At 34.7% G+C, this 15,120-nt stretch overlaps 1 protein-coding gene and 1 pseudogene across 1 annotated transcript; one reads left to right on the plus strand and one right to left on the minus strand.

The window, feature by feature from the left end:
• The first annotated feature begins 235 nt into the window (after positions 1-235).
• LOC118058911 (AAA-ATPase ASD, mitochondrial) lies at positions 236-1,992 on the plus strand. The gene has a single exon (XM_035071700.2). It carries the CDS (start codon positions 280-282, stop codon positions 1,729-1,731), a length of 1,452 nt encoding a protein of 483 aa, XP_034927591.1. The 5' UTR covers positions 236-279; the 3' UTR covers positions 1,732-1,992.
• A 321-nt stretch (positions 1,993-2,313) lies between these two features.
• LOC118058342 (lysine histidine transporter 1-like) lies at positions 2,314-3,534 on the minus strand (annotated as a pseudogene).
• Positions 3,535-15,120: the final 11,586 nt, after the last annotated feature.

Consider the following 15,120-nt stretch of genomic DNA (forward strand, 5'->3'; position numbering starts at 1 on the left):
GGCTTTATGATGATTAAAATAAGTAAAGTGTCGAAGGACAAATATATTATGCTTGTTGAAAGACAAATAGAGATACTCCAACAAATCCTACGATAAGTTTCATGAACTACTGAGGCGGGCAATATTTATCGTGTCGGCTAACTTGATCATCAAGTCTTCAAGTCCTCAATAAAAAAATTTTGATAAGAAAAAAAAAAAAAAAACTTCACTAGCTTATAAATATGGCACTACTTTCAATATTGTGATCGAAGCCAAGACACCAGGTTGATAACTAGAAAAATGTGGACTGAGCTAAGCGCCACCATATCTAGTCTAGCGCTTGCTTTCTTCATGTTTGAAAAATATTTGAACTATTTTCCTTATACAATTCGTGGGTATGTTGAAAGAAATTTTCGGAAGGTGGTTAATTTTGTGAACCCCTATGTGGAAATTTCTTTCCCTGAATTCACAAGTGAACGCCTCAAGCGTAGCGATGCCTTCTTCGCCATTCAAAACTATCTCAGCACCAGCTCTACCGAGAATGCTAGGAGACTCAAGGCTGATGTTGTCAAAGACAGCCAATCTGTAGTCCTCAGCATGGAGGATTATGAAGAAGTTACCGATGTTTTCAACGGGGTCAAGGTCTGGTGGGCATCAGGCAAAATCCCCCCCCAATCACAATCCATTTCTTGGTTTCCTGGCTCTGAAGAAAAGAGGTATTACAAGCTCACTTTCCATAAACGTTATCGGGAAATCATCACCAAGTCTTATGTAGAACATGTTCTGAAAAAAGGAAAGGAAATTGCTGTGAAGAACAGACAGAGGATGCTGTACACAAACAATCCTAGCAAGGACTGGCACGGGTGGAAGTCTACCAAGTGGGGCAATATAGTGTTTGAGCATCCTTCTACATTCGATACTTTGGCAATGGACACAGCGAAGAAAGAAGAGATCAAGAAGGACCTAATCAAGTTCAGCAAAGGGAAAGACTATTACGCAAAAATCGGGAAGGCCTGGAAGCGTGGTTATCTCCTTTATGGTCCTCCCGGAACTGGAAAATCATCTATGATTGCTGCCATGGCTAATTTATTGGATTATGATGTTTATGATTTGGAGTTGACAACTATAAAGGACAACAGCGAGCTGCGGAAGCTACTCATTGAAACGAAAGGAAAGTCTATTATTGTGATTGAGGATATTGATTGCTCGCTTGATCTTACTGGTCAGAGAAAGAAAAGGAAGGAGAAAGATGATGATGAAGCAGACAAAGAGAAGGATCCAATTTCTAAGAAGAAAAAGGAGGCAGAAGAAGAAAGCGGCAGTAAGGTTACTTTATCAGGGCTTTTGAACGTTATTGATGGAATTTGGTCTGCTTGTGGTGGAGAAAGGATTATTATATTCACTACCAATTACGTGGACAAACTCGATCCTGCATTGATTAGGAGGGGGAGGATGGATAAGCATATAGTAATGTCATATTGCTGCTTTGAAGCATTCAAGGTGCTAGCCAGGAATTATTTGGATATTGAATCGCATGAATTATTTGAGAAAATCGAAGAGTTGTTTGTCGAGACAAAGATGTCCCCAGCTGATGTTGCTGATAATTTGATGCCAAAGTCTGACGAACAAGATGAGGAGACTTGTTTGAAGAGATTGGTTGAAGCTCTTGAAGCTTCAAAGGAGGAAGCTAGAAAGAAATCAGAAGAAGAAGCAACGCTGAAGACCAAGGATGAAGTCGTCACTGAAGGTTAGGACAGAATGGAACCATTTGGGATATGAAACAGCTTGGTTGGATCACAGCGTTGTTGCAGTTAAAGGGTATTTTATGGTGTTTTCTGTTAATTAGTATATTGTATAGTATGGCTTCGTAGTCCAGGAGATTTGTTCCAGTAAATATAAATGTCATTTCTTTCTCTTGTAAATCTGTAGACTGTACATAAGAAGTGGAATTGGGTGTATTATTAATTATATAATATGATATTGCAATAAACTGATCTAGTTAGCAGAGTGGTCTCCTTTCGCTGCATACTTGTTTCTTGTACCTTATATTTCTATTGTTTTCATCTCCATGTCAATGCTCATGCACTGATTTGTGTCAATAGTTGGCCAGCATATAGCCTTATTTACTTGTTTTGCACTGATCAGATTGTGATGATTTATTTATGCAGATTTCTGTGATTAATGCTAAAATAATAATAAAAAAATGTATCAACAATCTTAAGGGTTATAAAGTCCCTATTTTATTAATGTAGCTAAGCTAAAGATCAATGAATCAATGCAAGTTTAAGAATAATAATCCAACCATCATCAACTCATCACTAAGATTGCGTTCGGTTAATGTATTGAAAGAGAATGGATAAGTAAACGTGTATCGTTAAAGAAACAAGAACATGCCTGATAACTTCCAATGACATGAATGACAACAAACAAATTAGCAACGGCAACAAGCCACCGAGGCTTCTCTAGTTATAAGAGCATGCTGTCCTCAACTTTGTTTCCAAACACCCAGTAACATATGAAACTAACAGGTAAGTAACACAAAGCGACAACAAGATAAGCAACAACCACTCCTTTCCACATTGGTTTCTTGGAAGGCTTCCCTGGTGTGGAAGGGATGGTTGCCTGGATCTCCAACGCCACTCTGTGCCCTGCGAAGGCAAAAGCTATACCTCCTAGAGCACTGAAGCTGTCGAACATCTGCCCAGTATTTGTTGAAGCCCTTGAGGTATACTGCACATCTGGTTGAACCCCTTTGTGCCACGAAAGCACCCACGCAATAGTCGAGTAACTACACGTAACACATAATTGATATTAGAACAACATTCAAGGAGTTTGGACACAAAATTAGCTTAGAAATGCTAGTGACAGCATATAGAAATGACAATAGATCTATCTTGCCTCAAGGACATGACGGCAGCGGCAAGAGAGACAGCGGTGATGGAATTGAAACTGGGGAGATGAGAGTTGACAAAGTGAACCGATAGTATCATGAGCCTTCTTCAGAGATTTCCCTCCAGTAAAGATCATAATGAAATAGGTAAGTTTGATTTCTTTATAGTTAGCCCAGATAGTATCATGAGCCTTCTTCAGAGATTTCCCTCCATTAATCATATACACTATACTCGAACCCATTTCCACCATTAGTTGCTGGGGTACCGCCACCCAAAGCCCGAGTTTTTCACCAAATAAATGCTGCCCTAACTCATGATACCTATCATCAAATCTCTTTCCAGTCACCATTTCATGCATCTCCACCATTTGCCATAGTGTATATAGAGTGATAACCCATGACAGGATCAATACAGCAGCACCGGGACCCCTAAAACAAAATCAAGAACATGATTTAGCCATTAATTGAGATCACATTAAGTAAACAACACTACTGTTGCCATGGTTAATTATAAATTCCAGCCTCTAGACCTCGACAATTTGACTTAGAAAATAATGATCCTTTAGCCATTCTTTTGGCTACAGAATGCTTACTTACCATCCAAGTTGAGACATAGCATAAGGGAGGCCCAGGACCCCAGCACCAACCATAGCTGTAACATTGTGAAAGGCAGAATACCACCGTTTTGCATTCCTAGACTTGGTGATGGGAAGCAAGCCATTCAGGTCTTTCTTCGCGATGTAAGGACTTGATATATCTTTCACCGGCCGGCTGTATTTGATCCCTTTTTATTATTTTATGAAATTAAGGTTAGTTTGCATAGCAACAAAAGGTTGTAACTGTTCAATTATAAATTTGGATAGCAGTTAGCTAGATCTTATATTGTGAAGTGTACATATATATCTAGAAATAAGAGTTTGTTTTCTTTAAAAAATCAAATTTATTTTGACCAAGTTATCCACTAAAAAAATTTAATATATAGATAATGTTCAAAAGTAATTTAATTATCTGTTTATATATATATAGGATTTCTTTTCTATATATCTGCCTATAAAATCTTCCTGGGAGTTTCTAACAATGTTTGATATCTTCGGAATAATATGGAAGTTATCAGAACTCCTCCTAATTGGAGTTCTCGCAAAATTGACGCATTAACCTTGTCTTCATTGCTCTTTGATGACATCTACCCTGTTACGTCATGGTTTCAGTTTCCAATTTGAATTTAGAGTTGTGGTGCACTTCAAATTCAGAAAATACTAAAAAAAGACTTGCTGTGGCGAAACAAAAAAGATATGCTTGCCTTAGGATTGGTTGGGCAGCACTATCAATGTTAAAGTAATGTTAATTTAGTATTCCCAAATTGCAAGTGGGATGATCCAATTCTTTGTCCTGGCCTATTGGCACTCTCCTTTCCGGTGAGAATCCCATATAATTATGCTAATTATGTTGCCTAAAATTATTAGAAGACTAATTAAACTTATGGATTGTTTAGTTTATGGTAATATGAGTATTTTAATTAAATTAGATATCCAAGTAAGAACTAGAGAGCATAGTTATTAAACCTGGCCCGGGAGTTGACCTGGCCAAGGGGCCGGGTCTCGGGTTTCATGGGTCAACTCAGGTCAACCCGGATTAACCCGGGAAAATTAAAAAAAATTAAAATTTTAATATTTTATATAAAAAAATCCATGTAAATATAGATTATACATATTATAAATAATGAAGTTTAAAATAATATTTTAAAAAAAATTATCCCACATTAAAAAGATATTATATTAAGCTTTTAAGTTGAAGTATTTAAACTAAAAAAGTTTTTTATCCCACATTGAAAAAACATAACGTTTTTGTTTTTGGAACATAGAGTATATATACTAATAGGTTTCAAATCTTATATTGAAAAAACATAACTTTTTTCATGGGAACATAGAGTATATTTATGAAAGGGTTTCAAATCCCACATTGAAAAGAAACTATGTTATCCTTTTAAATTGAAATATTTAAACCAAAATGTTTTTTATCCCACATTGAAAAAACATGATTTTTTCCTTGGGAACATAGAGTATATATACTAATAGGTTTCAAATCCCACATTGAAAAAACATAACTTTTTTCATGGGAACATGGAGTATATATATGAAAGGGCTTCAAATCCCACATTGAAAAGATACTATGTTATCTCTTTAAGTTAAAGTATTTAAACCAAAAGGTTTTTTATCCCACATTGAAAAAACATGATTTTTTCCTTGGGAACATAGAGTATATATACTAATGGGTTTCAAATTCCACATTGAAAAAATATAATTTTTTTCATGTAAATATAGGGTATATATATGAAAGGGCTTCAAACCCCACATTGAAAAGATACTATATTATCATTTTAAATTGAAATATTTAAACTAAAATTTTTTTTATCCCACATTTAATAATAAAAAAAAAAACCAGGTCTCGTTCGGGTTGCCCGAGTTTGGCCGGGTTGTTGCCACAACCGGTTTTTTATTAAACCCGGACCAGTCCAGCCACCGGGTCGACCCGTCGGGCCGGGCCGGGTTTAATAACATTGCTAGAGAGTATAAAAGCATGCAAAACATATATATTCATGGCAAACATGTAGTAAAAAACTAAAAAAGACAAAGCACATATATTCAAAGAAACATATGATATAAAAACACAATCTTAACATGCATGTTAATATATTTTAATTAATATAAAAAAGAGATAATTACTTGTTGAAACTCATTCTTATAAATATAACAAACCTCATATACCAACCTAAAATCATGTTGGAAAAAAAAAAAAAAACCTTTTATAGCCCAAAAATAAACTTAAGCCTAGTACTCCTGGTTGTGCATGCATGTTTAAGCTCAAAATTTATTTTTCTTATTACCTCTCTTTTAAAAAAGTTTGAGTGTCTTTTGGGTTTTAGTTATCAAACTAGACCAAGAAACCGGGTCCGAAGTCAACTAGAAAAAATTTAAAAAAAATATTTGAGATTTTAACATTTCACATGAAAAGTCAAAGAAATAATTCATGTGGATGTAGGTTATACATATGTAAATAGTGAAGTTTAAAAGATTATTTAAAAAAAATTAATTTATTTCATATTAGAAAGATATTATCTTCTCATTTAAGTTGAAATACATTTGAACTAAAAAGGTTTTTCATTCTATATTAAAAAAATCAATTTTTTTTTTATAAACATGTAATGTATATATTAATGAACTTTCAATCCTATGTGAAAAAAAATAAATGCCTTTTCTAATATTTATATAATGAATTTTAAAAATTAATTTGAACTTTTTGAATACACTAAGGTGCAAATTCATGATGGATGGCTTTGTGTCCTGGTGCATGGTGCATGGTAAAACATTAACATCTTTGAAAATTTTAAGAATCAAAATGAATTTTTGTAAAAGAATTTAGGATGAAGTTTAACTTTTTTATATCTTAAGAAATAGAAACGTGAGAAAAATAAAGTTTAGAATCTTAATGTAAGTAACTAAAACTCCAAGGACCAAATATATAAAAATTAAAAAAATATAAATCAAATCCAAATGGTGAACAGTAACACCCATCTCTAGTAATAATTTTAAGTAGTGAAATAAAAATCGAATCAACACTAAAGCCCAATAACGCGAAAGTACGTTGTGAAGGCCACTGTCAGTACAAACAATTCAATAGGGCTTATAGTCCACAAAATGTTAAAAGCAAACAAAGAAGTCCAAAACTGATACCCAAACTTGTTCTTGGTGACGATCCTCCATTCTCCGCTGCTCTGCTCCACCCTACTGTTAGGGATTGAGCGATTTGTTTTGATTAGTTGATTTCAAAACTTGTGTTTAACTGGTCCATGCATGAACAATGTCTTTGGACCCTTTGAGTTATAGCGCCGACCAGTTTAATTATCCTTGTGATAATCATACTGATAGCACCAACAATATTTTCAGCAAAATCTTAGTCTAACTTGTGAAAAGATCTCATTTAAATGTGTCCATTAATCATATTTTGTATAAATTTTTCTAACAAGTAGTCCATCATCACCCCAGTAATTCATGACAAGTGCAGATGCGTTTTGCTTGCATTGATTATTGAGATGGTGGGTTATCAAGCAGCGAACAAAGATAGGCAGAAGAAATCAAAGAGAACCAGTTTTGGCAAACATGTTTGCACATGGGCAGATATGGAGGTGGGTAGCCCTTGAAGAACTTCGATCACGAGAGCTTGGATCAGATCATTAGGACAGAAACTGGACTGTTCTGATAAAGATGATGATGGTGTTTCTATCTTTGTTATTATGTTGGAGCAGAATGATGATGGTTTATTTTATTAAAAAAATACATTAATTTTATTAATATTAAATCACTACAAAGAAACTTACTCTTTTGACATTGTTCCATAAAATGTAAAAAACTTTCATAGTTTTAGTGAATCATTGCTTTTCATTCTCATAGGCAAAAAAAAAAAAAAAACAAAATAGTGTTTGCTTTTCACTCCCTGGCAAACTGCTAATGCCTAATTGCCTTTTTATACTGCTAGCCATGGAAGCAATGACGCTCCTTAAGGCCTTTTGCAGCTTTCCCATTATCAGAACTTAAATCTCTGCTCTATCAAATTTATACTCCTTTATTTATGAAGTTAACAAACTGCTAATGCTCAATATTGCCTATATGAACTTGGTGTTTTTGGTTCTCAAATCCTGTATATGTTCCCTCCCTTAAGCCCTTTGCCGCTTTGCTATTATTATTGAAAACTGAGATTGAGAAGATTGAAGCTGAATATTTCGCTTTGATTACTTGATTAAATCAATTACTGTCTATTACACTGTATATATAGACAAAAATGCTTAACAGACTAAGCAACAGTTAATTTAACAGAAATAACAAACTCGTATAACTGTTTTTAAACTAACTCCTAACAGTTGTAACTAACTCCCAACAGCTTTAACAGATGCCAGCTCCTTTACTGTGGCTTGCACCAGAAGTTAACAAATGCCAGCTCCGTTACTGTTGATGCTGAGGATGTATATTTGTTGCATGCATTGCTTGAGAATAGAACTGTACTGCTGGCTTCAATGTGGACATATATAATATGCAACTCAATACTCCCCCTCAAGATGAGACGCAAACAAAATCAGGGAGAATATATGTTGTGAAGACTCATCTTGGACAGCAAAGGATGAAAAAGAGAGAAGCCAAGAGCCTTAGTGAATATATCAGCGAGCTGATGTTTGGATGAAACATGAAAGGTGCGCAAAATGCCTGACTGAAGCTTTTCGCGAATCACATGACAATCAATGTCAATGTGTTTGGTACGCTCATGATAGACAAGGTTAGCTGCAATGTGAAGAGCAGCTTTGCTGTCACAATAAAGGAGTGTAGTGTGAGGAGAAACCTGTAGGTCTTGAAGAAGATGACGAAGCCATACAATCTCACAACAGGTTGATGCCATGGCTCTGTACTCAGCCTCAGCAGAAGACCTGGAAACAGTGGTCTGTTTCTTTGATTTCCAAGATATCAATGCGTTGTCAAGAAAAACGCAATAGCCAGTGACTGATCTTCTGGTATCAACACAACCGGCCCAGTCAGAATCACAGAATGCCTTCATTTGTAAACTAGAGTTAGCTGAAAAGAACAATCCTTGAGCTGGAGATGCTTTAATGTATCGCAGGACTCTAGTTGCTGCAGTTAAATGAGGAATTCTGGGTTTGTCCATAAACTGACTGAGGACTTGCACTGCAAATGAGATGTCAGGTCTGCTGATGGTGAGGTAGAGTAACCTCCCAACAAGCCGTCTGTAGGCAGTAGGATTATCTAAGAATTGGCCAGAGTCTTTAGATAATTTCACATTAGGTTCCATTGGAAATTGCACCGGTTTGGAAGCCAACATACCAATATCTTCAAGGACTTCCAGTGCATATTTTCTTTGGCAGACAGAGATTCCAAGTTCACTGCGGGCAATCTCTAAACCAAGGAAATATTTCAATTTCCCAAGATCTTTGAGCTTAAATCTATCATTAAGTAAGGTGATAAATCCTGAAACCTCAGCCGAGTTATTACTGGCCACAATAATGTCATCAACATAGACAAGCAAGGCAATGAATGAACCTTCCAAAGTGCGAGTAAATAAAGTGTAATCAGCTTTGGATTGCATGAATCCAAATTCGAGCAGAGCAGAAGAAAATTTTGCAAACCATTGCCGTGAGGCCTGCTTTAACCCATAGATTGACTTGTGCAACTTGCATACTTTGGACTCCCCCTGTCTAGCAAATCCAGGAGGCAAAGACATGTAGACCTCCTCATCCAATTGCCCATGAAGGAAGGCATTATTGACATCCAACTGACGAAGATCCCACTGCTTGGCGGCTGCGACTGCTAAAAGAGTTCTTACAGTCGTGAGTTTAGCCACAGGAGAAAAGGTCTCGTAGTAATCCAATCCCTCGCACTGGTTGTATCCCTTGGCAACTAGCCGAGCTTTAAATCGTTCCAAAGTCCCATCAGAGTGGAGTTTGACTTTGTAAACCCATTTACACCCGATAACATGCTTTGAAGCAGGAAGATCAACAATGGTCCATGTATTATTTTGTTCAAGTGCTGTGATCTCTTTATCCATAGCCTCACGCCATGCCTCATGCTTAACAGCTTGAGTATATGAGGTAGGTTCAACAAGTGCAGATACAGAAAGACTAAAGGATTTGTGAGTGGAGGAAAGATGATTATAGGAAAGAACTGAAGAAAGAGGATAAGAAATACCTGAAGCCGTAGACGAAGGTGCAGGAGCTGAAGTGGAGGTTGCAATATGACAATGATAGTCATGCAGGTATCCAGGTGTGTGTTTTACCCGAGAAGACTTTCTATATGGTTGTGGGGTAATTTCTGTAGCAGATGGTGTATCATGTTCTGAAGGACAATGTATGGGGCTTGAGCTGGAAGGTGAAGTGGTGATACTGTTTAAGGGAAGAGAATTGATATGGAAGGGATCAAGTGAAGTAATAGCTGAGTCTTGTATTGGAATAGGCAGAGGTAATGCAGAAGCATTATGGGATGTAGGCTGCCTAAGAGCAAAAGGAAATACATTTTCGTGGAACACAACATTTCTGGAAACAAACAAGGAATTGAGATGTAAATCATATAATTTGTAACCTTTCATTCCCAGGGGATAACCAAGAAATATGCAGGGCTTAGCTCTAGGATCAAACTTATGGCGATTTCGAAGAAGAGTGCTGGCATAGCAGAGACAACCAAATACACGTAAATGAGAATAGGATGGAGAAGATTTGAACAAGAGTTCATAGGGAGATTTATTGTGTAGTATAGGAGTAGGAATTCTATTGATTAAATGCACGGCTGTAAGAACACAGTCTCCCCAAAATTGTAGAGGTAAATGTGACTGAAACCGAATGGATCTAGCTACATTTAAAATATGCTGGTGTTTGCGCTCAACAATGGAGTTTTGCTGTGGGGTTTCAACGCAACTAAGTTGATGAACAACACCCTTGGAGGCATAGAAAGTGTTCATATCAAACTCGACTCCATTGTCTGACCGTAAGCATTTGATCTTAGTATTGAATTGTGTTTCAACCAGATTGAAGAAAGTTTGAATGTGAGTTCTGGTCTGAGCTTTATTTTCTAAAAGGTGAATCCATGTAAATCTTGTATGATCGTCAACAATGGTCAAAAAATAGGATGAGCCAGTGAGAGATTTTGTGGAAAAAGGCCCCCAAATGTCACAATGGATTAAGTCAAAAGGTTTTGTGGAGATGGATGTGCTGTGGGGAAAAGAAAGACGATGTTGTTTGGCCAATGGACAGATGTGACAATTCTTATTTGATTCATGTGAAATCTGAGGAATTACATGAGAAAGCAATCTTAAAGGAAAGTTGGAGGGATGGCCTAATCTATAGTGCCACAAGCTTTCATTAATAAAGTTCACAGAGAAGCTTTTAGAAGTGAAAGCAGTGACAGCATTATTGGACATAGAATCTGCAGAATGGAAAGAAACAGAATTCCTAGGTAAAACAGAAACTGGATTGTGCAGCAAATGATATAAACCTCCAGCTTCTTTACCCACACCAATCGTTTTCCAGCTTGTAAGGTGCTGAACAAAACAAAATTGTGATAAGAAGATGACACAACATTACTTTTGGTCTTATGCTTTCACTAAAAGAATGTGCATTGGAGAAGAAAACTTAAATCGATATCATCCTGAAAGACAAGATAGCCATATCAGTAACCAAACCCTTCTGCAAATTCCGCATCATTAAACCATCAGGAAAAAAAATCAGTCTCTCATGCCATCTTCAGAATAACAAGGAAAAAACCAGAACCACTCCTAATTCGAGTTCTTGCAAGATTGATGCATTAAACTTGTCTTCATTTTTCTTTGATGACATTGGCCCTGTTACGTCATGGTCGTTTCCGTTTCCAATTGGGATTTCATAGTGGACTTCAAGTTCGGGGAAACCTAAAAAAACAAAAAGCTGCTTGTGGTGAAACAAAAGATATGCTTGCCTTAGGATTGGTTAGGCAGCAACATCAAAGTTAAAGTAATGTTAATTAAGTATTGCCAAATTGCAGCTGGAGTTAGCCAATTCTTCTCATTCGTCCTCGCCTATTGGTCCTCTCATTGCCGGTGAGAATCCCATATAATTATACATATTATTGTTTGATATACTGAGTTCAAAAGTGGAGGCTGGAGCCAAACACCCAACATCTTCCTTGGAGAGTGATGTTAATAAAATAAGTGGTGAGTGAGTTTCCAGGTAATTCATGACAAGCTACTATTTCCAAGTCTTTTTCCGCACTCTTCTCTTTACGTTGGAATGGTCTTGTTCCTCCAAAGGTTAAAGCCTTCATGCTCCTACTGCATGATAATATCTACAATAGAGACGTGTTGATTAATAGAAACTTGCTTGTTCATAGGAATGCTTCTTGTTTTTTTTGTGATGCTCATTTGAAGACTTCAAATTATCTTTTCTTACGTTGTAGGAATCTAGCAAATTTTGGAGTAAATTTGTGGAATGGTTAGGTTTTCAATTGTGCGTGTCATATACAATTGATCAAGCTTTGTTTCAATGAAAGTTTTTGTTCAAAAAGAAATTTTAAAGTCGGGCAATCTTTATGTTTGTTTATGATATTTGCTGGGAAATCTAGTTGTGTCAAAATAATTTTATATTTCAGAATAAACTCTTAGACTCGTTAATAAATTTCTCTAACTTGATCTAATACCGCTTGTTATCATGGTTGAAGACTAACAACTCTAATTTCAATTATATAGGAATGGATTTGTTAAAGGTTTGGAGGATATTCTAATATGTTCCAATTAGATGGATATTGCAGTAATGGTTTTCTTGTGTAGATTATATTGTTGCTTTCTTAGTTTATTTTTGATGTTTTGTCCTTTTTGTATGGACTTTGCTTTGATTGGTAGTTCCTGCAAATTTAATACGTGGCAGGTTTTATAATTTTTCATGCCGCCAGGCTATAGCGTTTAAAGAAATCATATACTACTTAAAAAAAAATATGTTCCAATTAGATGATATTTACTTCTACTTTTTCATTTAATTTTTGTACTGAACTTTTTTCTGTAAGTGTCATTGTTGCTATGACGCTAGCTTACATATTAATACATACTATCTCAATAATGATTAAAAATAAATAAATAAATAAAATAGTGGGTGTGTTAGTTGTGGTGTTGTACTCTACAAGTGCCCATCTATAAATAAAAGTATGGACTATTTATTTCCACTGTTGTTGCCTTAAATTCAACATCCTATTATCAGAATTTAAATCACTGCTCTCTCAAATCTGTAATTAATATATAATTTAAGAAGTTAACGAATCTCATCTGTATAATTTTTTTGAACTTGAAACTTTTCATAATCAAGAGCTAATAAATAACTCATTCAATCAATTTTCAAAATTTATACCGAATAGACTTTTGGTCATATATATGCTTTCACTAAAAGCTTGCGCATTATAAAAGAACACTTAAACTGCCAGCGCCATAGAAGACAGAGATGGTCATAACAGTGTCCAACCATGCAAGTTCCGCATCATGACACCATCCGGGAAAAAAAAAAAAAAAAAAAAAAAACAATCTCTTGCTATCTTCGGAATATAATAAGGAAGATATCAGCACTACTACTAATCAGAGTTCTTGCAAAATCGATGCGTTAAACCTGTCTTCATTTCTCTTTGATGACATCGGCCCTATTACATCATGGTCGTTTCCGTTTCCAATTTGGATTCAGAGTCTTGGTATCCTTAAAATTCAGGAAAAACTAAAAAAAGACTTGCTGGGGTGAATCGAACAATATGCATATGCTTTCTTTATGATTGATTTGGCAGCAACATCAAAGTTGAAGTAATATTAATAAAGTACACTTGAGGGTCTAGCTCAGTGGTCAACTGCAAGGCTTGCTTTGCGACTGTCCCGAGTTCGATCCTCAAGAGTACCAGCCTGTCACTCCCGCGGTGTCTTACCTGTCTACTGGGCTTGCAGGATGTTCAGTGGGCCCGGAGAATAGTCGTGGTGCGCGTAAGCTGGCCCGGACACCCCGGGTTAAAAAAAAAAAAAAAGTAATATTAATAAAGTATTACCACAATATTGCAACTGGGGTAGCCAATTCTTTGTCTTGGCCTACTGGCCTTTTCATTTCCAATGAGGTCCCCGTATAATTATACAATTTATTCTTTGATATACACAGGTCAAAAGAGGAGGCTGGAGCCAACCACCCAGAATCTTCCTTGGAGAGTGATGTTTCCGTAGTGAATGTCTCTTGCACGTGGCATCATAGCTATCATATTTATGGATTGGAATAGTCAAGAATGATATAGGTTAAAATAACAAGAAATTCTTTTTTTGTCAGAAAAAAAAAGTTATTATCTTTTATTTTAATTATTAAAAATCCTAACTAATCTCAGAGTTTAGGTAAAAAAAACTGATTGTGTAAAGAAAATATATCAACACCCTTAATACCTAAGGTAAGCTACATTGTCTATTTGTTTGATATAAAATAAGAAAATATTGTGTTTTTAAATTGTTAATATGTTTAAAGTTGAAGAAAATTACTCCCCAATAAGAAGGTTTTTATCTTATCAGGTTAAAAACCTAACCATTAGCATATCAATATAAAAATAAAACTAAATTGTTTTTTATTTAATTATAAATATGTCTTACGTATAATTTATAATTCCATATATTAAAAAAAAATATTTTGGTATTTTTGAAATGCATGCCAAAATTCTTTGAAATTTACAAACTTCTTGTAAAATCCATTGCAAAAGTATTTTAGATTTTTAAAATAAATGCTCAAATTATTATTTTTTATAATTGATTTTTAAAAATTCTCAAAAGTAGTTCTTTAAGAAAAAATATTTTTAAATTCAATTTAGGTTTTAATTAGAAAAAAAAATAAAGTTTGAAGGTCGATTAACACTTTTTAGGATTTAATTTGATAAAATCAGTTGCTTAATTGCATGAATATTGAAGTTTGAAAAATAATTAGGAAATTAATTGAAGAAATTCAAAACCAAGAATCAAACTAAAAAAGACATATGAATATAGGGACTGAAATTGACCAAATCAATGGCTAATTTGAAGTAATTGGAAGTTTGTTAGTCAATTGAGGGTCAAAACGCACAAATTCAAAACCAAGAATCAAAATAATAATAATAATAAAAAGACAATCAACTTAAGGGTTGATATTTAAGTCTAGCAGGTGTTAAATTGCATGCAACTAAAAGTTTTTGTTTCACTTAATGTTCATGAAATATATTAATTAAGTATACAACGAATGTAATTTTGGTTTGTTTATATGGCTTCAATTTAATAAGACTAATTATATTCATAAACTTGTTTTGATTAAATAAATATGTAGAATAATAATAATTTTTAATTCGATAATTAGATAATATTTATATAATCACAATACATGATACATGTATTAACTTTAATGTTTTTGGATAAGAAATAAAGTACAATGATAAATTATTTTTTATCAATTAATGGATACATTAATAAATTAATAGTATCTCAATTAATTAATTTTTTATAATTCTAAAAGTATTAATTTGTAGAAATTTAATAGGAAAGGGAAACCAATAATATTCCAAAAAATCCAAGTAATTTAGAAACAAGACTTATATGTTGGATAACTGACTAACCTCTTAGTTCTAGCAATTTGATTTATTCTTTTTGGTCAAAGTGACTAGTATCCAGTACCTGGTGTTTAGTAAGCTAATGTAGTTAGTACT

Source organism: Populus alba, chromosome 4, assembly GCF_005239225.2.
Source record: "Populus alba chromosome 4, ASM523922v2, whole genome shotgun sequence".
Lineage (NCBI taxonomy): Eukaryota > Viridiplantae > Streptophyta > Magnoliopsida > Malpighiales > Salicaceae > Populus > Populus alba.

Excerpts from the sequence above, each read along its gene's own strand:
- LOC118058911 (XM_035071700.2), top strand. The coding sequence starts at position 280 with ATGTGGACTGAGCTAAGCGCCACCATATCTAGTCTAGCGCTTGCTTTC.